This window comes from Catharus ustulatus, chromosome 23 (assembly GCF_009819885.2).
Source record: "Catharus ustulatus isolate bCatUst1 chromosome 23, bCatUst1.pri.v2, whole genome shotgun sequence".
Lineage (NCBI taxonomy): Eukaryota > Metazoa > Chordata > Aves > Passeriformes > Turdidae > Catharus > Catharus ustulatus.
In genome coordinates, this window is record NC_046243.1 from 2335796 (window position 1) to 2360576 (window position 24781).

Genomic DNA, 24781 nt, shown 5'->3' on the forward strand with positions numbered 1-24781 from the left:
ACCTTCCAGCCAAAGCTGACCATTAATCAATTCATTTTCTATTTGAAGTTACTGACTCCATAAAATCAGAGATTAATTATGCTACAGTTATTAATCCACAGGAAGCTGAATAGCTGGTCTTTTCAGAGTGGCAGTGAGCTAGTGGGCTATTTTCTGAGGATTTAGTAAGGGAGCAGTTTTCTCTGTGTTCATAGGCCAGCACAGAGTCAATGTGGGCTCTCTCTCATGGTGCCCACAGGTCCTTTCCCCCACAGAAACTGTTTTTGGTTTTTTTTTTGTTAAAAACAAGCATTTAGTGAAATAGGGTTTTTCTCCCCTTCCAGCTCTGCCCCCAGGAGCCCCAAGGGACATCCCTGCTCCCCATCCCTATGCCCCAGTGGGAAGAGAGAAGCCTGGGAGTGAGCAGAGGGAAGGAAAATGTACAATTACCCAATCGAGCTTCTTCAAATTATTCCTGATCCCAGCCAACATCTTTAAGACATGAAAAAACCAACATCTTTAAGACATGAAAAAACCATTCTATTTCTCCCACTGAGATTCCAGGTTATTCAAATCTGATCTGAAAAGCTATTTTTGCTCATCTTTGCTCACAGCTGAAGGGAGCAGCCGAGGCCAATGGAGCAGGAGGACTCCGTATGTTTGTCCTTCATAAATTCACACAAGCTTAAAATCTGAACCTTGGTGCTTCTTGGGCACAAGGTATTGATCAGCACCTGGCAGGTGCAGGGTCTGTCCCAGCCAAATGTTAAATCTCCTTTAACACTTAGGATGGGCACGGATCTGCCATTGGGAAGTTTGGGAGAGCCCGATGTGCTGCCAGTGCACCCAGAGATGTGAAGTGCCTCCCATGCCAGCCAGATACTGGCCTGTCCCTGCCAAATTTGTCCCAAAAGTCCCAAAAGCAGGAGAGCAGCAAAGTGCTGGAGAAGGTAAGGAGGAAGCAAAAAAGAACAACTTTTCTCTGGAATTGCTGGAGCAGCACCAAGGCTGGGCACAGAAGGAGCTCCATCAAGGGCAGATGTGAGAATGTCCCAGCCCTGACCTAGCAGTGACATGACCACTGCACCTCGATTAGTCCCAATTAGACCCTAATCCCACGTGTTTGCAAATTATTTAAATCAATACCTTGGGATTATTGCAGACAAAGCCCCGCTGAGCATCGCTGAAACGGACTGGCACCAGTTTGCTGGGTAATGAACAGCTGAAAGGCTGTGACAGGGGGAAGGAGGAGGGAATGCAGTGAGCCACGAGCTGCCAGAGCACACAGAGCATGGCCCAGGGTCACAGAGCAGCTTCATGGGGTGGGATCACACACCCACACCTGCCAGACTGTCCATGGGCAGACCCACCAGCTCCCTCCCTCTGCTGCTCTCCACCCCAAGGCACAACTTTCCCAGGCACTGCTCTGGGTGGTTTTCAGGAGTTGTGTATCAGTAGGGCTATCCCAGACCAGCTGAGAGCACAGCCAGGGACTCCTTGGTCAGTGCAACAGGCACTGCCCAGCCTCAGACATTCAAGGGGAGTGGGTTCCCTGCCAGCTGCCAAAATCAGGGAGTTCATCTGGCACCCCCTGTGAAACCCAGGATAATCCCACCAGCAGCTGCCAGCTCCCCCTGACTCCCAGAGCAGCCCAGGCTCCCCTGGGCTCCCCACATCCCCTGCTGGGGGCCCCTCTCTCTGCTGCAGGCCCAGTGATGCTGAAGCTGTCACAGCGATTTCTCTGCTCATCTCAAACCTTTCTGCTCCCAAACACACATGGACAGACATTTCAGTGGATAATTGGGAAAACCAGGACCTTTCCCTTTGCAAGGAACTGTTGTTGCAGGGCTGTGTTGCCCAGGGTGGGGACAGCACCGGGCAGCCAGGGAGAGGGTCAGGATATACAATGGTATATTGGAGAGGAGGAAGAGCTTAACACACAAATCAGCCCCAGGGCACAGCTGCCTCCGGGTGCTTTGGCCCTGCCTTGGCACTCGGTTTGGGGGAGCAGCTCAGCATCCTCCAAAGCCAAGAAAAGTGGTTTGAGTTGGGCTCCGGGCTTGTGTGAACCCTCCTGGCACAGGAGATGCCTGAACAGTGTGTCCTTCCCACGGACCCTGGCCAAAGGGGAATGAGCTGCTGTCAGCTCAGATTTGCCTGGGAAAGCAGAGCCCCGTGCTCCAAAGGAGAGTGCTTCCCACTGCCTTTCAGGGAGATGGGGCAGAGCCCAGAGACAATGCTCTGCTAGCAGTGAGTACGAGCTGTTCTTTACATCCCATGACTTTTCCTAGACACTGGTAGAAAGGACTTTTGGGGAGAGCAGTGGATCAGGGTGTAAGTTCTGAAATGCTCCAGCTCAGCCTGTCCTGCCATGGCAGCCCCAGAAATGACCCAGGAGGAGGGGAAGCAGCAGCCCCCTGTCCATGCCCCTGCAGCCACTGGTCCCCACTTCAGGGTGGCTCAGCTCCTCCTGCTCGTTCAGCACCAGACTGGGGTTTGTTTCCCGAGGACTCAGAGCAAACTGAGATCGCCTGGGCTCCCTGGGAAATCACAGGCAGTAATTAAATCACTCGTGACCCAGTTGGATTAGAACTGGCATCTGCGGCACGAAAACGTCTTTCATCTGTGGGCACCCTGTACCTAATCACCACCTTCACCATGATTCCATAAAGGACAACAAGGATCTGGGATCTTACAAAATGAAACATCTAATAAGCAATAATTTGTTTTTAAGTTGGGGGCTTTCTGCTACAGAGCTAATGAATTGTAATGACACTGATTAGCATGTTTGCCAGCGACGTTCCTCTGCAGCTTTGCTCTACGAGACGCCAGTGATCACAGCCTGTGCAGGAAGAACAGATCCGAGGAGCCAGAGGGGAATGGGGAGACTGAGTGGTGGCTGGGAAGCTGCCTTTGATGTAGCTGTAGATGTCAGCATGAGACAGAGATTCCAGCCCAGAGGAACATCCCATCTTTGTCTAACTCAATTATTTCATTTAATCCACCGTCCTTAACCTCCCAAGACTCCCCCAGTGCTGACACACCACTGGGGACCTGTGTTAACCATTCCTGTCCGTGGGCTGTGCCGGGCTGAGCCCAGCCCCAGAGCAGGCAGCTGCCCAGGAAGGGGTCACTGCTCCCAGGACTGCAGGCAGATGCATTTTCTCAGCACCTCAAGGTGCGGGTCTGGCCAGTGAAAGGCTCCTAGAGGATGTGATGAGACAGGGCAGGGTTTCCCCAGCACTCCATCGTCCTGCCAGCCCTGCCAGGAGCTCATCCTGCTCTTATCCTCAGCTCCCTGGGGCAAGGCAGACAGGGCTGATCCTCTTTTCATTTTAGGGGGATGCATATGGAACCGAGTACCTCCAGCTCCAGTGGCAGGACCGGTGCAGAGGGCACACAGGAGTTACATCAGTCAGTTCCCAGCCGCCTCAGGAGGCTGGGAAAGGCTCACAGTGACAACGCTGGAAGTGACATTTTTAACCAAAAGTGCAGGGAAAGGTCAGCTCCGGCGGGAGCAGGAGGGACAGGGAGGCACAGGGAGCAGCTGCTGCCTGCAATTTCCCCACATAAGCAGATCAGAGCCCTGAGCACGCAGGAGTGGCTGTGCCTTGCCTGGCAGAGCGGAGCGTGGGGGGCCGACAGCGCGGGGCCCCAGGGGTGCGACACTGGCAGAGGTCAGGGATGGTGCAGAAGCACAAAGAGCAGACTGGAATGCTCCAAGATTCTTTGGCTCAGTAGGAAATGCATCTCTGGACAGCCTCCCATCAGGCCAGAACCAGATTGAGGGGAGAAGCTGGAAGCTGCAGGCTGGAATTTATGAGCCCTATCCCCATTAAAATAGCCTGCGATATTTCCATCTGTCAGTAATGATGTAGAGACCTTCTCCTTTGCATAACCCAGGCTTACCCAAACAAAACCAGCACTAGTCAGGGCAGGATTTGGCACACAGATGACTAGGAATTTATGGCTCCAGCCTGCCCAGTCTCTAGTAAGAGCAGGAGCAGGGAACCATATAATCTTTAAGGCATTCTGTGGTTTTACGCAATTCCCTTGGTTTGCTGCTAATGACAAACCCTCACAGCCAAAGGCTCAGGTGGAGCAGGTCAGGCATGGTGACAGGGTGACATTTCTGGGCACATTTCCCTGCTTTTGTGCATAAAATCTGCAGCAGCCAGCTGGGCCCAGCCAGGTGAATGCTGGCAGATGGCTCAGAGGGCAAGTGAGTCCTTGCCCTTGCACAAGCTCCTGCCCAGCAGCACAGCACCTGCATGTGACAGCGTTCCTGCCATGTGCTGGCATCCCTGCTGCAGCCAACAGGTGAGGGCACTCAGCACCAACATCTAAACAGCATTTTGAGTCAAACTCAGCACAGACACAGGAGAAGTGCACAGCAGGAGCCTGGAGGGACACAGTCAGGTTGGCACCCAGAAAGCAGCGTCCAGTATCCCAGTAAATGACAGCTACTCCAACCTTGGGACACGCACGTCCCTGCTGCACAAACCATCTACAGAACCCAAGAACACACCCACAAAGACAGAGCAGCAGCAACTATGCTTGCACATGGACAAACCCACAAGTGTCCACCCCTCTGCTGCTGCAGCGTGGCTTCTCAGGTCCCAAAACCACTTGAGGACCGGCAGTGACAGCTGGGGAAGCCCTGCAGCTCAGGTAGACCAGCGAGTGACAGACGCCAAGGACAAAATAGTGCATTTCCAAACTTTCCACGAGCCCAACAGAGCTGTTGTGCCAGAGCAAGGGCAGCCTTTGGACAACCCTGACCTGCTGGCTGGGCTCCTACCTTGGGCTGCTGGCATCTTCCCCTTGTTTAGCTGCTTGAGGCGCTTCTGGTGGGACTTGCCGTTGTAGTGGATCTGCGCCTGTGCAGCAGAGTTGAGTTGGATATTGCAGACCTCGCAAAGTGTGAACGACTGGTGCTTCTTCTCCCGCTTCATGCGCTGCTCAGGCTGGCTGGGGGGGCAGCTGGGCTCCTCCACCAGCTGCACTGCGCTCTCGGGACTGTGGGATGGGCTCAGGGGTCGCTTCATGCCTGCGGGAGGAAGGACAGACCCACTGTGAGGACAGAGGGACAGGAACAGGTACCAGGTGAGGCAGGAGAGCCCAGCACAGGTCCCACACCTGTGGTGTGTCTGAATCTGGGGGGATCCCTGAGCAAGTGCAACAGCGTTTGGATGAGATGACATGAGCAGCGGCATTCCCAGGAGGTCAGTGCTGCAGTAGAGAATAACCCACTTCTTCCAAGTTTCCAGCTCTAGAAGACACTCCTTGTGTCAGGTCAAGTCTCTCTGTTCACTCGTGGGCAGCACTGTGGGTTGGCCCAAGGCAGAGTTAGGATGGAACCAAGTCTCTGCAGGGAAGAGATTCGGCTGGCAGGACTTGTGTGCGGTGAGGGTGTCCCAGAGCCTGTGCCCAGCACGGCAGGAGAACGACTGGCACGGGCACTGCTGGCCACCAGCAGGTGCCTGTCCTGAGCATGGAGCTCTGTGGGACCAGCTTTCATCAGGAGCTGCAGCCCCAGACCCACACAGCGACACCACAGAGAAGAGCTGCCCATGGAGAGCCTGGGGCCATCTGGGGACAGCCCTCCAGCGGCCTTTGCCTTGCAGGGACACTGCCCCTGCTGCCCGACTCCGAGCCGGGAACCGGCGGGACATCCAGAGCAGCCTCCAAGGCGCAAAGGTCACCCAGCCCTGCGATCCAGTTACCACCTCGGAGCTGGCAGCTGAGGCTCACAAATACCCGCAGGCACGCCAAGGGGCCGAGGCAGGGGCTGGGGTGTCTGTGAGTGGCCAGGCAGCACCCAAGGGTGCCCTGCAGGGATGTCCCGGGCATCCTCGGCAGGGCTGCACGGGGGCCGTGCGGGACTCAGGGACAGCACCGGGGATTTGGGTTTGGCTTTGTAAAACCCCGCTGGGTCGGGCCGGCGTGGCCGCCCCCAGCACTCAGCACCCAGCAGGCTACGGAGGGTTCGGGCGGTTCCACCGGGGAGGTCTCGGTTCGCTGCAGCCCCGGCCGTGGCCCCGCGGTGGCGCCGCCGCTCCGCGCCCGTCCCGCGAGTGCGTCCCGGGGAACGGGAACGGGGAACGGGGAACGGGGAACGGGGAACGGGAACGGGGAACGGGGAACGGGGAACGGGAACGGGGAACGGGAACGGGGAACGGGGAACGGGGAACGGGAACGGGGAACGGGAACGGGGAACGGGAACGGCGGGGATGGGGGGACAGGGGACAGCGGGGAGAGGGGACAGCGGGAACGGGGCTACAACGAGGAGAGCGGACAGTGGGGAGAGGGGGACAACAGGAACAGGGGACAGTGGGGACAGGGGGACAGCGGGGAGAGGGGGACAGCGGGGAGAGGGGACAGCGGGGACAAGGAGACAGCGGGGAGAGGGGACAGTGGGAAGAGGGGACAGCGGGGAGAGGGGACAACGAGGAGAGGGGGACAGTGGGGAGAGGGAGACAGCGGGGAGAGGGGACAGCGGGGAGAGTGGGACAGCGGGGAGAGCGGACAGTGGGAAGAGAGGGACAACAGGAACAGGGGACAACGGGAACAGGGAACAGCGGGGAGAGGGGACAGCGGGGACGGGGCTACAACGAAAAGAGCGGACAGTGGGGAGAGGGGGACAACAGGAACAGGGGACAGCGGGGAAAAGGGACAGTGGGGACAGAAGGCAGAGCGTTCCCCGTCGCAGGACAGGGATGCGCTGCCACCCACCCACCCACCGGGTGAGCCTCCCTCTCCCCAGCGGGTCTCGGCCCCTTCCTGCGCCTTCTTGCGCCCCGGAGGTGCCCACGAGTGTCTCCATCAATAGCCCTGTTTAGCCTAAAGGAGCGGGAGGTTTCCCCACCAGCTGTTAGCAGAGCTGGAGGCCTTTCCCAGGATAACCATTAGCAGAGCAACCGGAAAGCAGATCTGGGAGACGATCAGCAGCAGGAATTTGAGACGGGGCCTCAGGGACACGCGGCACGCTGGTGGGGACACGCCAGCCCAGGCAGGTCGCCGGGTGCCCTTGGCATCCTCCCCCTCCCCGGGTATTTTTAATGCAATTACATCCCAGGACGCAGAGCTAAAATTGGAACATTATGTGGACAAAGTATCCCCAAAGTCTCCCCCGTCTTTAGAACGGGCACTGCTGTTGCTCTGATTAGGCAGCAGCTCCTGTACCGGCTCCCGGGGCAGCGTTGGGTCTGTCCTAATTGCACACACACTTGTTGTCTCATTCAGTTAATTTCTTCTGTGCCTGTTCTGCTTCTCAGGTGTCAGGGCCACGAACCGGGTGGGTGGTGGCCGGGACAGGTCAGGGGACAGGTCAGGGGACAGGTCATGGCACGTGTGCAGGCTGGTGGCACCCTGTCTGGTGGCTGCTTTGGGGCAGATTGCACCTTTTCAGCAAAGTGTTGAGGAACTTTTGCCCAGGGGGTGGGGGGCTGTTACCTTCCACAGGGGGGAAACCAAGGCAAGGTGAAGGTTAAGGTGACACCTCCAGAGTGGCTCAGGGGCTCTGAGCCAAACCCAGCTAGCACAGGGTCACCACTTCCCAGCTCCACCACCCATGAGGTCAAGCTTTTGTCTCCTCCATGCAGGAGGATCACCAGCAGCTGCAAATTTTTGGGTTGTCTTTCCAAGGGTTCTCCTGGATGGGGGAGATGAGCTGCCACTCACCCACCACTGCCCAGATTTGGCTGATCAGCATCAGTGACACCTCCTGGGACCCTGATGACACCCTGCCACCCTTCTTGCTGCCCTTCCCTCAGAGCCAAGGGCTCTACTGGCCTCACAGGGGATGTCCCTTTGGCTGCTGGTTTTTTGAAGGAGATCCATGCTGGGCCATCCTTTACTGAGCTCCTGAATGCAAAGCAAACTCCAGAAATCACAACTTCCTGCACTGGAAGCCACTGGAAGTGGCTGCATGCCCACCCACTGTGCTGAAGCAGCATCCCACAGCATCCCACAGCATCCCACAGCATCCCACAGCATCCCAGAAAAGCCACTGGCTGGCTATGGCATACATCAGTGGGGCAAAATCCTGATGAGAGAGCAGGTTTGATGCAGGTCAGGTCCTTTCCCTCATTTCCTGTATTGTGAATAACCTGGGGGCAGACCCATAAAGGCCACCCTGAGCACAGGGAGTGCTTTTATCCCAGCCTGGACAGAGATTCCCATGCACATGCAACCTGAACTTCTGTGCAGGAATGTTCTCTTAGTGTACTAACCCAGCAGGGACCATCAGCACCAGTTTGTGTCCCATGGGACTTTTATTTGGCCTGAACTCAATAGACCAGAACCTCCCCCCAAGTCAAATTGCCTTTCCATAAAGCTGAGGGGACCTGACCACAGTTAACTGAGAGATCTCTCCATTCAGCAATATGGGATCAGGGAAAACACTGCCTGAACAGAAAGTGCATGAAATTGGTAAGAGAGCAAGAAAACTGAAGAAAAAAAATTCTTATTTGAGTTCACTAGATTGCATTCTACTGAATCCACATTCCTTGCCTACAGTGGAGTACACACAACAGTAAATAAAAGCAGCAGAAGTAAAAGAAAGTGTTGGTATGAAAGTGGCCACCAACAGTTGTCACAAAATTCCCTCAAACCCCCTGAGTAAGGACCAATTTCATGGTCCCTGTCCACATTGGTAAGGACCCTCAGGAAAGCCAGAGCTGCCACAACACCTCACCCAAGCACAACCCAAATCACTGCATCCCATCACCTCGGGGTTTGCACCATTGAGCAGCTCTGTGATCCTGCCACTGCCATGCATGTTTGCACCAGGGGCCCTGGCTGTGCCCCCTCCAGAGCCAGCAGGGACCCCCAGACCCCCTGCAGCAGCAGCCCCACCATCCTCACAGAACCCTCACCACTGGCACAGACAATTTCCAGCCCACCCACCCACTGGGCTCAGGATGCAGCAATGCCCCTTCGAGGCAGCACCTGGTGGCCCAGCCTGGCACAGGAGGCTCCTACCTGGTGCTGGTGAAGGGAACAGCGAGCCCTGCCCTTGGCTCCTGCCCTTGTGCCACGGCCGTCAGGGCACCGCAGCCGCCCCTATGCCTGGAGAGTTGCAGACACTTGTCTCATATTTCAAGGAGCGCTTCAAATGCGGTTCGATCGCCACTAAATCAGCCCTCATCAGCAGGCTCCGGCCGAGAGCCGGCACGTCCGAGCTGGTGCCTGTGGCTCAGCAAGTTCCCAAAGAGCCCCGAGCGTCACGAGGGGCAGCGGGCGCCAGCTGGCAGGGGGTGGCACTGGAGGAGCCACCTTGAGCCAAGAGCAGGCGGATGCACCTGACAGCAGCTCTCAGTGACAGGGGAGATGGGGAATGGGACAGCTTGCCGGGCTGCCCCGAAGGCTGGGCCCAGAGAATTCCCGGTGGAACTGCATGGAGAGGCACTGGCTGCTGGTGGAGGGATGGGGAGGTCACTGGGCTCGCTGCAGTGAGCACAGGGGGCTCTGCCCAGGTCGTGGAGGTGGCCCAGGGGACCTGCTATAGCATCAGGAGATGTTTCATTGTCCTGGCCGGAGAGCTGAGCAGATCCAGGCACACCGCGGGTTTTGGAGGGGCCTGGCCATGCCTGCAGCACTTCCAGCATTTCATAACACTGCATCAAACCAGCTGCCCCCCCAGCCCCGACATATGCTCTGCTAATGCCAGAGCGAGGCACATTTTAGGATCAGTCCATAAACCATCCGTTGTCAGAGCAAGGATTAGTGTGAGCTGTCCCTCCTCAGGCTGGCTCCTGGCACGGGGAGCAGGGCACACACTGGGCTCAGACCACCCACACCCCTCAGCTCTGAACCCCTCAAATGCCCGGTTCTTACCCTCAGATGCTCTCCAGGGTTCCCCTCAGCCCTGTTCCCACATCCTGAAGGGCAGTGGGACATCTTGCAGCCTCGCAGGAGGGCAGGGAGCATCACACGGAGCACGGTGCCACTGCACTGTCCTCTCCTTTGCACATCAAGATCATTAACACCGCAGGGCTGCGTGTCCCTGAATCAGCAGATCCAGCCCTGCTCCCGGGCAGCGAGGACAGCTGAAACCCAGCTGAAGGAGACACCATGGAGGGAACAATGCTGCTCCTCTGCAGCGGGGCAGGGAACGTGCCTGTCCGCTTTGGGAAGCAAAACCTGGGCAGTGCCACCTGCTCTCAAACCAGCGGGGAAAACAGCAAAGCAAACAGAGGGAGGGAGTGGGACATTCCATCCCAGGGTTTGGCTGTAGGTGTGAGCACAGTGCAGGGAGCAGTGGGAGAGGAAGGACTGAGGCTCCAGGATTTATCACCCCACTGGCCATGCACCCCTGGCCTCTCTGCTGGACGAGGAGAACCTGAGAAGATCACATCCTTCAGGATTGTTGTGGTCAGCACAAAGATTAGGGCAGAGCCGTGTCTCACAGAGCCACTATGTTCTCTTGGGAAATAAAATACAGAGAACCAGGGAAATAAAATAAAATACAGAGAATTCAGGGAAATAAAATACAGAGAACTCAGGGAGAGTCTGAGCCCTGGCAGCACCTCATGCTCCGCTCGCTGCTCGCTGAAGCTGCCACAGGGAAGTTCCCAGAGAAGATTTTCCACAAGTGCAGGATCCAGAATGAGATCCAGGCCAGCTCCTGGGGAGCTGCCACCCTCACTGCAGGCACCAACAGCTGGGTCAGCAGCAGTGCCACTGGAGGCACAGTGCCACAAGCATCAGCACGAGCACCATGGTGGTGGCAGTGCCAGTCCCCTTCCCTCACTCACGTGTTCCTGAGGCAAAGGTGAGGACACCCACCATGAGCACTTACAGTGGTGAGCAGGGTTCCAGCAGGTCCCACAGCAGAGGAGGGCATGGTCTTCCCTCCCAGCTCCCTTCACTCCTGCATCTGGGTCAGGATCTTTCCAGGGCAGAAATAGGCTTTTAAGAGAGTTTGTGGAGAGCTGCTGGCTAACAGGAGACCTCCAGTTTAAGCTGGAGCTCTCAAAGGCTCCTCTATTACAACGCAAATTAAATATTTGATAGTGCTAAGCAAGTGACATTTACAGTCTGGTCACGCCAGGGGTATCAGATAGAGATATTTGCAATGGGATCTGTTTAAATCCATGTAGTGCTTTGGATCCGTCCATCAAAACAAGCCCAGAGCTTTATTAAAATCAATGTTATCAAACACCCTGCTGGGGGAGGCTCTGGAGCCCACGTGGTGGGGCTTGGGGCAGCTGAGCCCTGCTGAGCTGAGAGGCTGCACTACAGTGCAGCTTCAGAAGAGATTTTTCTTTAAAGTTTAAGAGTAGCAAGAGACTTAGCCCCAGCTGCAGCTATGGGAGGCAGATTCACTACAGCAGAAAAAAGAGAAAACGTTGACCCAGCCCCATATGGAACCTGTTTTCAATCAGATCTCTTATATATAAGAGATTTCTGATACCTGACACCAGATCAGGCATGCTCCCATTCCAGATCCATCAGACACATGCTCCAGAAACTGCCATAATGTTGTTCAGTGCGACAAATGCCTGATTCCCTTTCCCAGCTCAGCAAGGCTGCATGGAAACACACTTTGTCAAAGTGGAACAAAACTATTTTCATTACCTCCCCTGAAAAAGGGCATGGAAACATAATGGCTGAAAAGGACTTTCTGCATCTGTCACAGGAGAAGTGACAAAGTGACACAGAGTCCAGGCAACTTGTTGACAGTGAACGCCCTTCATGGACAGATTTGGGGAAGATTTCCTTACCAGCACATGGCTCAGTCCCATCAGCTGTGGTGGGAGGGGAGGCTCCTGAGCACTGTCCCGGGATTGCTCTGGGTCTGCCCTTGGTCCAGAGCTCTGGGAAGATCGGGGCCACCCCACCACCAGCCCCATCTGCCCCAGTTCCATGGCACTTGTCACGGTGCTGAAGCTCCCAAACCTCCCAGCTGCTGAGAAAAGTTTGCAAAAGCATCTCGAGCTGAAAGGCAGATGACAAGTAAAAAGAACCCCGAATTTATTGTTTTCTCAGAATTTAGAGTGGGAGGAAGGAAAATGGGACGACCCATGATTTTTTAATGCCTGCTGTTGGCAGCTCCATATTTAATGTGACAGCATCCCTTTAAGAAAAATATGTTCATACACAAGAAAGAAAATAAATTGGCAAAGCAATTTGCTTTCAAGCTAGGCTGACAATTCCCCGCTCCAATGTTTTGCTGCAGCCTTGGATGAGCCTCAGTGGCCAGCACTCCATGCTGGGCAGGGATCATCTCAGAGGTTAAGGATGCTTCACTGGGTGACAAGCCCATCTGGGAGCAGTAATTTATCCCAGAGATGTTGTGAAGAAAGAGTGGAAGGAATAATTCATTGTGTGTGAAGTGACAAGGAGACTGTGCTGTCATGTTACCACACTGACAACTCCCCGACACAAACAGAGATGCTTGTTACAGAGCCTGAACCCACACGATCAAAGGGGCTTCTGCATTTGGGGTAGGAAGGGAGAAAAAAACATAGGAAGAAAAGAAGAGCTAAATCAAAGCCTTGTTACCATTTCTTATTAAAGAAACTTGTGAGAAATGCTCTTTGCAGAGCAATTAGTCAGCAGGATCTGAGGCAAGCACCCAGCAGGACCCACAGGGGCTGGGGAGGAGCACCCTGGTGTGGCTGCTCAGTGTATCCAGGGGGGGAACATGAACCAGCTGGCAGTGCCAGCAGGATGGACCTGTCTGACAGGGGACAGAGTGATGGCACCAGAGCCATTGGGAAGAGAGGTGTCAGAAACCAGGGTCCAAAACCATTCCTCACCTCTGCATTCCCCTCAGTTGAGGGCTGGGGCTCCCCAGAATGATGCCACACACCCAGCACCTGAGGTTTCTGCTGACAGAGACAGCTCTGAAGTCAGGTCCCTAAAACCTTGAGCTTGGGGATGATGGTGCCACACCCAGGGGTGGCACAAAACCTCTGAGCCCCCAGAGGTGCTGCTGAGGGATCCCCAAGAGTGATGGAGGTGCAAGGGTCCTGTCCAGAACCGTGCTGCAGGAGCATTGGCCTTCAGCCTCAGTTCACAGCTTGAAACCCTGACTCGTCTGTGAGCACCAGAGCTGACAGGCAGGGAAATGAAGTGGGACAGATGATAATGAATTGCCCACATCCCTCAGTGTCTCCTGGATGTGGAGTAATGAAGTTATACATTGTTCACTGGCTAGAGCACAGAAGAAGAGTTTCAGAGCTCAGGTTTAATCAGCTCAGTGACAAGCATGGCCTGGATTTGTTCCCTCCTCTGGCCACGGTTTGGTGTCTCCACTCCTCTCCCAGCTCCTGCCAGCCCCAGGACTCAGTGCCTTGCTCCTGCAGCACCGGGATGAAACTGCAGGAACCCAGTCAGGCAGTGTGAGAATCCTGTGCTGTGCTGGAGGTCATCGGTGTCAGGAGAGAAGCACGTGTATCCAATTAGAGTGGGAAACCTCTGCTCCCAGAAGGGCAGAGGGCAGCGAGTGCTGGCTGGCAGCACAGGTGGCAGCTGGAGTATTTATTTGGGCAGCACTATTTACGTTATTTAATGAGCTCGGGTGGGTCAGCGTTCCCGTTTTAAAGGAATTCCAAAATGGACTAATGAAAAGTTACCTATCTCCCTGCCATGGAGACAGCCTCACTCCTGCAGGAGTCATCTCCCTGCTCCCTCTCTGTGCTCACCTGCCTCCCACACGTGCATGACACCGCAGCGGCTGCCACGCTGTCACCAGAGGGTACCTGGCACAGGGGGGAGACAGGGCTGGGCTGGGCAGGGCTCACATCCACTCACGGCTGGGGCAGAGGCTGCTCCTTCCATAGGGCATTCCCAGGATGGAGCCTGGGAGTTGCTGCTCCTCCAGCCCTGCGCTCCGTGCTGCCCGCCAGCGAATTCCAGGCGATGGGAAACGTGGTGGCGGGGCTGGGCAGAAAGAGGGGCTGCTGACAAGTCTGTCTCCTGCCACACAAAGTGCCCATCCGTGCCAAGGGTCCGAGCATGTCCCTGCGTGGGCACAGCGCCAGGTCGCAGCCGGGATGGCAGAGGCAGCCAAGTCACGGCCCTGCGAGCACCGGGGCTCGGGGCTGCACCGGGGCCGGGATCCCAACGGGAAGCCCCGCAGTCGCCAGCCCATTGCCAGGGCTCCCAGCTCCCCGGGGCGTGCGGGGGACAGCGGCGAGAGGCTCAGCTCCGCTGGCAGCTGGCGAGAGGTGGAGGCGTTGCTGTTATGAAAACATGCGAGGGCTGTGTCTGAAAACATTGTGAGGAGCCAGCTCCATAAATAGGCCCTTTATGGCTCTTCCCCGTGCTGAGACAGGCTCTTTCACACACATTTGGCTCCGGCACGGCGGGTTACGCGGCTAAAACAGCCCTGGGTGGGGTGGGGGAGGCTGGGGAGCACAGGGACACTGAGGCACAGAGCCCCCCGGTGCTACCACCGCACCAGCAGTCCCTCGGCAGGAGCTGCGATGCCCGTGGGAGGACACAGAGCAGGACAGTGACCCGTTCTGTCACGGGACACGGGCAGCAGCTGCTCCGCTGTCACCACCTCCGCTCGCAGCACGCCCCGGCGCCGCAGCACACGGCCGCGATTAATCAATGGATTCATCAGGGAGTTGTCATTAATTGAGCAGCTCCCGTGGAGCCCGATGGTCTGTCGGGTGTCACAAGCCGTGCGTGTAGCGGCAGCTCTTCGCTGCTTTCGGCCACATCCATTTAACGCGGTGACAGCTCGGTTTGTGCCCCCTCAGCAAACGTCCCCCGGTGTGGGAGCACTGGTGACTAAAGCAGCGGGTGAACGATTAGTGACTCAGCGCATAATTTTGCTCATTTTGTGCCTTTTTTTAGCGCGGGGCGGACAGAGCTCACACAGCAAACTCTCGCCACCGCTCCCTCGTAGAGTCCGGGCACCCACCTGGGGCTGGGGATCTTCTGGCAGGCAAGCATCTGTTTGATGTGGTTCTACCACGGAAAACAAGGAGAAGAAGCTGGAAAACACTGCCAAGGGCTTTGGCTTGTTCTTCATTGTCCCTTTTATCGTTTCCTTTCTGACCTGGGAAAAGGCGAGGGGTGCTCGGCAGCCCCGGCTGCGCAGCTCACACCGCGCTGGCGCTGACCCGGCACTCAGAGCCGAGCACCGAGCTCTTGGCGGTAGCTGATGTCTGCAAACACCAGATGCCGGCTCGAATTAAGAAGCTCTTTGAGCTGAAATTGTGCTGGACACCCAGCGCTGGGGTGAACGCTGCCAGAGGAACCTCTGCCCGGACCACCTGCACCAGCCCGGGGACCTTGTGAGTGGCTGCTTCCCGCGGGCTGGGGACAGTGACAGGGATGTGCCAGCAATACCCTCTCATCCTTACAGACAGGACAGCCACAGCACGGCAGCACGAGTGCAGGAACTCATCATGTGGGTGGTTCCGTGTCCGGCAGCGCTGACCTGGCTGTCGGCGTGTCTGCACCTCCAGGTGATCCGTGCAGGAGCAGAGAATGAGATCAATGCCCTCCCCACCATCACCACACCTGGACGGATCCCCCTCCATCCGGAGCGGTGAGCTGAGCCACTCACAGGTTCCCCCCATGCCACCTCCCTTGTGCATGGATCTGTGCAATCACACAACCAGGGTGACCAACACAACCAGTGCCGGCCACCGCCACTCCCATCTCCCACTGGAACCTGCTGCTGATGCTGGCAAATGTCACCCAGTGTCACCAAACTCTCTCATGGGGTCAGAGTGACACAGCCCCAAAGCGGTTTCAGCTCCAGCCACCGCGGAGGACAGTAAATTGTCACCTCCCTAAAGCAGCTTTGTCTTTGCTTTCTCTTTAATGATTTCCCAGCTGCTTCCCCATTTCAGCCGATAATGGGACTTCACTCTCTATCTGGGTCTGAGAGGCGCTTGCCTTGTTCAGGCTGGAGAAAATCAATTCCCCTCTCACTCAAGTCTTTGCAAGACAGATGAACTGAAGATCGTGCCTGCCTGAGCAAAATATTTATTCAGTCTGGGAACAGATTTACTTTTGAACCTTCTATAAATACAGCTGAGGGCCCCCATTTAATCCCTTACCAGAAGACCTAATTTTATTTGTTTTATGTTTTGAAGAATTCTCCCTTTTCCAATCCCTTGTCAGCAGGTGAAGAAAGGCAGGATTTTTGGCACTCAGCTTGGCAGTGGGCACAGCCAGCGGTGCTGGGCAGCCAGTGCCTGATCCCACTGCAGGATGGGGCTCAGTGGTGAGGGGGTGAGATCCCTGCTCTGCTGGGTCTGAGCTCTGCAGGGTTTCCTGCTCTCTGTTACTGATTTACACCCATCAAAGCTCTGCTGGAGCCAGGGCAGGCAGGGAGAGGCCAAATCCTCCACAGAGGCGTCTTTGTGACCCTGCCTGCCCTGCCCACATGAGGATTCCTGTGCTGGGGGCAGAGTTGCTGTCTCAGCAGGGCCATGCACAGCCCTCTGCAGCTCCTTGAGACCTGGCACCACCTTCCAACAGACCCATCACCCCACCTGCATGAGCCCCTCGGGACCAGCCATGCTTTGCTTCACCCACATCCAAAGCAGGTTTTGTTCACTGTGTGCTAATGAAGATTTGGAGGGGCAGATGTTTATTGGTGATGCAGCAGGTACTTCATCACCAAGCAGTGCCTCTCCCCATCACTGTCCCCTCCTCTAGGGACCCTGCCTGGGACACACCAGCCTGACCCTCCAAGGATCCTGCATCCTGCCCTGCCTGCATCATCTGTCACTTCACAGCCAGCAGTGCCTCAGCTGGGGCTGCAGAGGGGTTGGGGTTCCCACCACTGGTAGGAGAAGGAAAAGCTCCTTGGCCAGCCAGGGGTGGGTGGGCAGGGGGAGATGCTGCCAGCACGCTCGGGGGAATCCTGCCACCTGCCAGCATCTCATTGTCACACACCACCATGTTCTTGCCAGAGGGTTTGCTCAAGTCTTCAGGAGGAGAGATGTTCCCAAGGACAAACTGAAAAGCTTTCCCAGCACCAAGCCGATGCCAAGAGGCAGCAGGTGCTGGAGCTGATTTTCTGCCACCAGAGCCCACCATCAGAGCCCCATGCCCGTGGGAGCAGCACTGGCACTGTGGCAGTGCTGGCAGCAGGCAAGTTTTGGAGGTGCAGGTGGCTGCTGGGTGTCTGTAAATCCCTTTGACTCATCCTCTGCCTAAGTCAGCACCAGTTAGCTCTCATCCTGCCCTGTGCACTGCTTTGTGCCTTCCAGTGGTAATGGAGCACAAAAGTCATCACCTCCCTCCACATCTGTCCAGGAAGGTGAGATTCTGGCACAGGTGTGAACCCTGCAGTGCCAGTGCCAGGTGCTTCCCCGAGTTCTGCAACAGCTCCTGGCCAGGAGGGAGCTCCTGCACAGACCCAGGATGGACAGACCCCAGCCTGGACAAGGGAATTGCTATTTTCCCATCTGGCATATCCCCAGTCCTTGGAAGACTCCTCCAAAGGCACAGCGTGCTCTACACCACAACTGGCTCACTTATTTGACACACTTATTAAATTGTTATTACACCTGTTGGCTAATTACCTCCTCTGGAAATCAGAGGGCACATAAATTTGGCATTGACCTGTGCAAACCTGCAGCCCTACAGATGTTGGCCGGGTCTGGGGGGCTCAGTGGAGCTTGGGAGAAGTGGGGGACTTGTAACATGGCTCTGTGGAAGTGTCCCCCACTGCCCCATCAGCTCATCTCCCAGCAAGACGGGGAGTGATGAGCTCAGGAGTCCTGGTGAAGCCCCTGCATCACACGCCTGGGGTGCCAGCACTGCCCTTCCTGCACCCTCTGCCTTCCTGAGCACAGATTAATCCGGGAGAGCTTTAATCTGCTAAAGCCCTTTCATAACAGCCCTCAAAAATAAGCCTGGAGAGTTCCTAATACTTCTTGAAAATTTGGAGTTGGGATATTTATAGGCTCTGGCCTTGCGTGAGACAAAACTCGCCCAGCACTGGGCGGGAGGGCTCCGAGGTGGCAGAACCTGCCCCGGGGGAGGCACTGCCTGACCTCAGCTCTCGCCCCCCAGCCCGGCCAGCAGCCGCTCTGTGCCACTCCCAGCTCCTGCTGGCTCCATAACAAGCTTCCCTTGTTTGGGATTTTTACGGGTTTTTTTTCCTACAAGCGTTTCAGGCTCCTCAGAAGAGCCTCCAGCCCGGCGCACAGACCGGCTCTGTGCGTGCAGCGCTTCAAACGAATGCAGAGCAGCAGCTTCCGACCAAGACAAACAGCAGGGACGAGGCTGAGGGCAGCAAATCACACACAGTAACACAGAAAGTTCAGGAAAAAAACTCTAAGCCCCCCAAAAATGTGACAGAAATTACCCTCATCCACAAAAAACAGGAGGCTGGGGTCCTGCTCTGCTGGAGTCACCACCAGAGTGGCCTTTGGCAACTCTGCCACATTGGTCCTGGTCCTGGCAGGGTCCAGCGAGCCTCTGGACATCCAGGGCAGCATCACAGTGGCATCTGCAAGAGCCAAGTGGTGATTGGCAAGAGGAAAGTCATTGGTGCCACATCTCTCCTGCTCCAACAGATAAAGGGGAAAATATCGTCCAAAAAGCTCTTATCCCTTTGGCACACGGTTTTACAAAGATGTGACCAATGATATCCTCTGGAGAGTGGCTGCAGAATTCTCCCAGTTCCAAGGTAGCAGAGGTCTCAGAGAACTGGGAGGTGATAGGAAGATGAGAACCCTCTCTGATTTTACACAGGCAAAACCACCCCACATTCAACAGTTCCTTCATCCCCCTGATTCAGAGCAAGAGCCAGCGAGCAGATGCCAGAATCAGAAACACTCAAACTGGAGACACAGTGGCATCAGCCTGAACAACCTCTGATTCCCAACAGAGAGGCCTCAGCTCATGCCCTGACTGGTGAGCAGAGCTGGCACAGAGCTGCCAGGGTCAAACCTGTTGGCCAGAGGAATCCAGAACCAGCAGGGATGCCCAGTTCCCTCAGCACCCTGAGCCCAGCCACTGCTGCCTGACCAAGGGCCAGCAGCTGGAGCAGCTCCTGACTCCAGGCAGACACAGGCACAGATTAGGGCTTCACCTCAAAATGTTTCCTTTGCAATTTCCCAGTGATCTTTCTTATCAACTAATTAAAAAATTTCCATAATTAGGCCAGGGAAAATCACGACTCGGGAACGTTCCCATTTCAAAGCAGCACAGATTTGTTCGGTATCAAGGGCTCAGAGCCCTCACCAGAGCCAGGTTCCCCCAGAACCCTCCCCCAAGAGCGGGACTCAGCCTGGGCACACCCCTGCAGGGCCCCGCAGCCCCCAGCCCAGCTCCAGCCCCTCTCCCTGGCACCCTGCCGGCAATTCATCCTGGGGAAAAAGCTGTTTATACTGCAGGGGAAAAGGTGGTGGGTTTTATTAAAAAACAACCATGAAGGGCCCTCTGACAGCGAGGGATTCTCCATGCATCCAGAGCCTGTGAAGTCAGGATTTCTTGGGGAAGCACCCACTCTGCCCCACAGGCATGCAGAGCAAAGTTCCTGCTGTGCCCACAGCCTGGCATGCCTGTGCCAGCCCTGCTGCCATGGCTGGGGTGCAGCCAGGCTGGGCAAATAGCATCCTGATGCCTCTGGAACACCATCACCTGCCTCGGGGGAGCACCAGGAAAGCTCCCACGGGACCTGGGGCATCCCGTGCCTGCAGAGCAGCTCACAGCTCCTAAATCTGCAGGTTCCCTTTGATGACTGGCAAGTAAATTGTTGCATTTCTAAGAGAAATGGAGCAGTTGTTACAGTGCAGCTGCAGCTTGGGTTTCCTTGAGAGCACAGACATAATTCCTGACAGGGGCTTTCTGACACAGAAATTATGGTGCTATTTTGGAGGCAATCTCAGAACATCACACTAAGAAACAGCCTTTGTACATCACAATATCATTGCTAAATTGACAAATAGACCCTCGTGGGTTTCATTATTCTGCTCTAGGTGCACATTTTTGCATTTTTATCATCCATAGAAATGATTGAAGAGCTGCAGAACTGAGGGCTCTGGCTTTGGAAAACCCAAACTCCGTTCCCAATCGAGCTGAGAACAGGAGAAGCAGTTGGAAGGGCTCAGAAAAGGAATCTTTGCCCCTGTGATGTGTAAGCCTGGCACATTTTGGGGACTGTCCAACACTTCCACAGCAGGTTTGCTTTTAGCCCTGGAAATTCACGTGTGTAAAGCAATGTGATGACATATCCAGTACTAGAGTGGGAACATCCTTGCAAAGATCCTTCCTCAGTTAATAGCAGACTTGTGTTGTGCACTCATGGCAATACATTTATCTCCCCAGAAACATTAGATAAAAGCCAAACAAGAGGAAGATCCCCAGAAATACAACAAACAAGAGCCCAAAGAACAGGGTTTCTTTATCAGCCACTTGTAGATGGCACAGCCAGGGGAGCTCCTGGTGCTGCTCTGCTGGGGCCACAGCATCGCTCCAGCCTCTGCACATTCCTGCCAGTCCATGGGGATGAACAGCAGGAGGGTGCAGGCAGAATGAGCTGGGGCAGCTCTGCCCTGTCCCCATTGACAGGAACTTTGTCCTGGGACAGCTGGGAATGCTAGGCAGAACACAAACCCCCATAAACAACGCAGAGAACATCAGCCAGGCAGGTGGGGAGGGATGGGATGGGATGGGATGGGATGGGATGGGATGGGATGGGATGGGATGGGATGGGATGGGATGGGATGGGATGGGATGGGATGTGAGGATGGGATGGGATGGGATGGCATGGGATGGCATGGCATGGCATGGCATGGCATGGCATGGCATGGCATGGCATGGCATGGCATGGGATGGCATGGCATGGCATGGCATGGCATGGGATGGCATGGCATGGCATGGGATGGCATGGGATAATGGGATGGCATGGGATGGCATGGGATGGCATGGGATGGCTGCTGAGCAGTGCACACTCCAGCAGGATGGTACCTCCTCACCTGAGCATTCAGACCCCAACCCTCACCTACCATGGGCAGGACATGCAGCCCTTCACAGTCCAGCACTGGGGTCCAAGCCCTGAAGCCAGTGAGCCACCAGCCCCCCAAAAATATTTCTTACTCTTGGGACTATTAAACCAGCCTCTGCTTTCTCTGTACAGAGTGGAGCAGCACTCAGGCAGTGAGAGCAGCCGCTCTGGAGCCCCAGCCAGGCACAGTGTGATGCCAGCTCAGGGATGCTCAGGGTGTACAAGACTCACAGCAGGAAGGCTCAGCCTGGCATGACGTCACAGCCCTGCAAACGCAGAGCTCAGCTCTGTGCATTCACACACAGCCACATCCAGGGTCACACCAGCATTTTTTTCCAACGCACGTGGCAGATATAGAACGAGCACAAAATCCACAGCACACGGTATCATCACCCTGCCCTGAACTCTGCATATGGCAAGGGAGTTTCTGCTCAGCAGGATCACACTGGCAGCTACTGAGGGACCAACACAGCTCCTCCATCCCCACGGAGCCTTTCCACCCAAATGACAAACATCATTCAGCCAAACCACTGGGCTGGATGCTCCATCGGAAAACACCTGCAGTCACTTTTAAAAAGTCAGTGGTGGTGCATTTGGATGGCGGTGGTTGAAGAAACTCCCAGCCAGGCTGGCAGCCGGGACAGAGCCTCATTTATCCACACACACGGTGGCACTGCCCATTGAGGCTATTTTCAGGCACCGTGCCCCACATGCAGACACAGCAGCTCACAAACATCTCCACCCCCCACTCACACACCCCAGGTAACCCAGGGGTGAAGTCAGTGTGTGCACAGTGCTGAGCAGGGCAGGGGCAGCTCCTGCCTCACGTTTTCACCCAAAATTGCTCCCTGTGGGGCAGAGGTGCTGCCATACTTCGTGTGACCCACAGAAACATCCAGCCCTCACACGGGCAGCTCCAGCAGCAAGGTGCCAGCGATCTGGTGCTGATTCCTGCACACTGGTGAAACAGCCTGAAAGCCCCTTAGAGCCTTCAGGAGTGCCATGCCAGGCTCTAGACCCCTCACCTTGACACAGAACCATCTCCTCTATTTAAGCAGCACTTTCAAATGTCGCTCTGAAAACAAATTGCAGCCTCTTGCGCCAAGATGTTGTTTTCCCACACGCCCATCCAGCAGGATCGGCGCTCACCGCCCTGCCCTGGCGCTGCCAAGGGCAGGCACAGGCACGTCCTGTGCCGGGATGCGTGGGGTTCGCTCTGGGGCAGAGCGAGCCCCAGCCCTGCCCACCCCGATGCAAACTCCTCAAAAGCTTCCACCATAACTCACTGCTGCTCCAAGTTAACAGCAAAGTTCATTGGTAATGGCCAGGGGAGAGCGGTCAATCTGCTGAGCGCGGATCCCGCTTCTGGCTCCACATTCCCGGACCAGGGGACCCCGCTGCTCCCACCCGGAGACACAACCAACAGAAAGCGCTTTTGTACAGCTCTCTGAAGGTCCTTTTCCGTAAGAGCCAAGAGTCTCCGTGGAGGCAGCCAAAGCCTCGGCTCCATTCCCAACACAGCTCTCCAAGTCCCGACCCCGGCATGGACGCATGCAGCTCCAGGCACCCTGCGAACAAGCCAGGGACACGCAGGGTGTGCTGCGCACCCCGACCAGCACAGCCGGGCCCAGAGGGGCCCGAGGGCCGCTCCACCTCCCCCTGCCCCGGCCGGGCACACCCCGACACCTGGGCCAGCACCGCCCACGCCCTGGTGCTGATCCCAGTCCAGCACACGCACACCCGTGGGAGTCCCACACCGTGCACCCCACAGCCGGGCACCCCGGGGGGACGAACTGGGGTTACCGGCACCAGCGGGTCCCGCTCGGCGTGGGAACCTCCCAGAGAGGGGCCTCGGTAAAGTTGCGCTCAAGAAGTTTCCCTCCCAGGCTGACCCCTCCGGGTGGGCAGTGGGGCCGCGGTTCCGCCACCCCCGCCGGGATGGAGCGCGAGGAGAGGCGCGTACCCCGGCCGAACATCCGGCCCCGATCTCCATTCCCGGGGCCCCTCCAGCGCATCCCCCCGCTCCCACAACTTTCCAAAGCCTGGAACTCCCCGTGCCCACAGCCCAGCCCCGCGGCCGCCGGTACCGGCAGCCCGGCCGCCCCCGCCCGCCCTACCTGCCCAGCCGCCCGGCTCCGCCGCCGTCTGCAGCATCCTCCCGCCGGCTTCTCGCTCCCAGCCGTGCGAGCGCGCTCTCGGAGGAGGAGGAGGAGGAGGAAGAGGAGGAGGAGAAGGAAGGGGGGGGATGAAGGCAGCGCGCGCGCCGCCGCGGTCCAGCCCCCCCTCGGCGCCCGCACGGAGTGGGAGGGGGAACCGCGGCGGCGCATCCCGGTGCTGCATCCCGCAGCTGCATCCCGCAGCGGCGCCAGCGGCTCGGGGACATCCTCCCGTGGCGCACCCCTCGGTCACGGCTGCCCCAGGCTGGGACGGTGGGAACACAGGGGCTCCCCAGGCTCTTTTCGGGGGGTTGGGGGGTCGGTAAGGTGTGTGGTTAGGAGCGCAAAGGAGGGTGACACAGCGGGGCTGTGGGGAGGGCACCTGAATTTCTGGGTACTGAGATGCCGTGTGCGACCAGCGCCGCGGAGAATGGCGGGTCAGGTCTCAGAGGATCAGGTCTCAGAGGGTCTCCAGTCCCGCGCCCTGAGTGGCAGCAGACAGCCCGGCTCTCCACGGAGGTGGCACCGCCGGGGGCTGCAGTTCTTTGCCAAAGCCCCTGGTCTGACCCAGCCCCAGCAGGCAGAGGGAGGGACACGAACCTTGGCCATGCCCGGGCAGCCTGGCTGCTCCAAGAGGGTGAACCGGAGCCGGGGGTGGGATGGAGGGAGGGGGTCTGCAGGGAGATGCTGTTCAGTTGTGCAGCTGGAGCACAGCACAGGCAAAGGCGCCTCTGCTGCCGTGCTCCCGCCTTGTGCTAAGATCAACAATTTAAGTGCAAAAGTCTGAGCTGGCCTGTCGCTGTCATCATTGTTAATATTTTAGCAGCTCCCAGAACCTTTCAGCGGGGCCACACAGTGCTGACACAGGAGAGGAGATATAAAAGCGTCCTGCTGCCCGCCCCAAGGAATACGCTGTCTAGACACGTTATATAATCACATTTTGCCCTCCACCAGGACACTTCACAGAGGATCTCAAAGCACTTCCCAAAACTGCTAATTGAGCTTTAGAGCCCAGCTGGGAGGGAACTGCCCTGGCCAAGAGCCCTCTCCTCTGGAGCAGGTACCCAGGGGCTTCTGTCTCCCAGAGCAGTTGCCTGCTCACTGCTTTGCCTCCACTAAAACACAGAATTGATGCCAAGAGGCAGAGGTGTGACCGGCCCCGTGCTGCTGCTGGCAGAGGCTGCAGAAGTGGGGGCAGAGCACGTGCTGCTCCAAACCCCTCCAAGCCCACAGGTGCCCATCCCTGCAGGAGGCTCCAGGGCCACCAGCTGTCAGGGAGGGGGAAGCCAGGAGTGGGGAGTCCCAGTCTGAGCTACTTCTGGGTCTATAGAACCTGGAACACAAGCAGGGGCCCAGCAGCTGCAGATCCCCCTGTCCACACCAGGATTCCCTTTCCCCACTGCTGTCATAGTCAGGTCCCCAGGAGCAGCAATGTGGCACCACTGAGCCTCATCCTGGCTCACCATAAATCACTTTGGGTTTTTAGAGCCCTTTCGCCAAAGCTGGTGCATTTGTTTGCTGTGCCATCTGATTTTCACAATGTAGGATAGTTTTTTTTGTTTCTCCCTATAAATAATTACAGGCACTCTAATGGATCTCAAACTTTACAGTACCTTGGCTGTCAGAAGCCTGATGGTAATGGTATAGCCTTCTTCTCCAAGGAGCACAGCCAGGGCTGGGACTCCTCCACACTTTTTACATT

The 24781-nt window shown here is 56.6% G+C and overlaps 1 protein-coding gene across 4 annotated transcripts in view; it reads right to left on the minus strand.

Annotated features, from left to right (window-relative positions):
• The window catches only part of ZNF385C (zinc finger protein 385C), a 59063-nt gene extending 35854 nt beyond the window's left edge, over positions 1-23209 (minus strand). The window contains exons 1-2 of one of the 4 annotated variants that reach the window (XM_033078807.2): positions 23041-23209; positions 4781-5029 (exon numbers count right to left, since the gene is read on the minus strand). In XM_033078807.2, coding sequence (XP_032934698.1) covers positions 4781-5029; positions 23041-23077 — 286 coding nt within the window. In that variant the 5' untranslated portion in view covers positions 23078-23209. Of the gene's footprint in view, positions 1-4780; positions 5030-9819; positions 9941-23040 lie in introns of those variants that run through there. The other 3 variants (XM_042779924.1, XM_033078808.2, XM_033078810.2) reach the window with 3 other exon arrangements.
• Positions 23210-24781: the final 1572 nt, after the last annotated feature.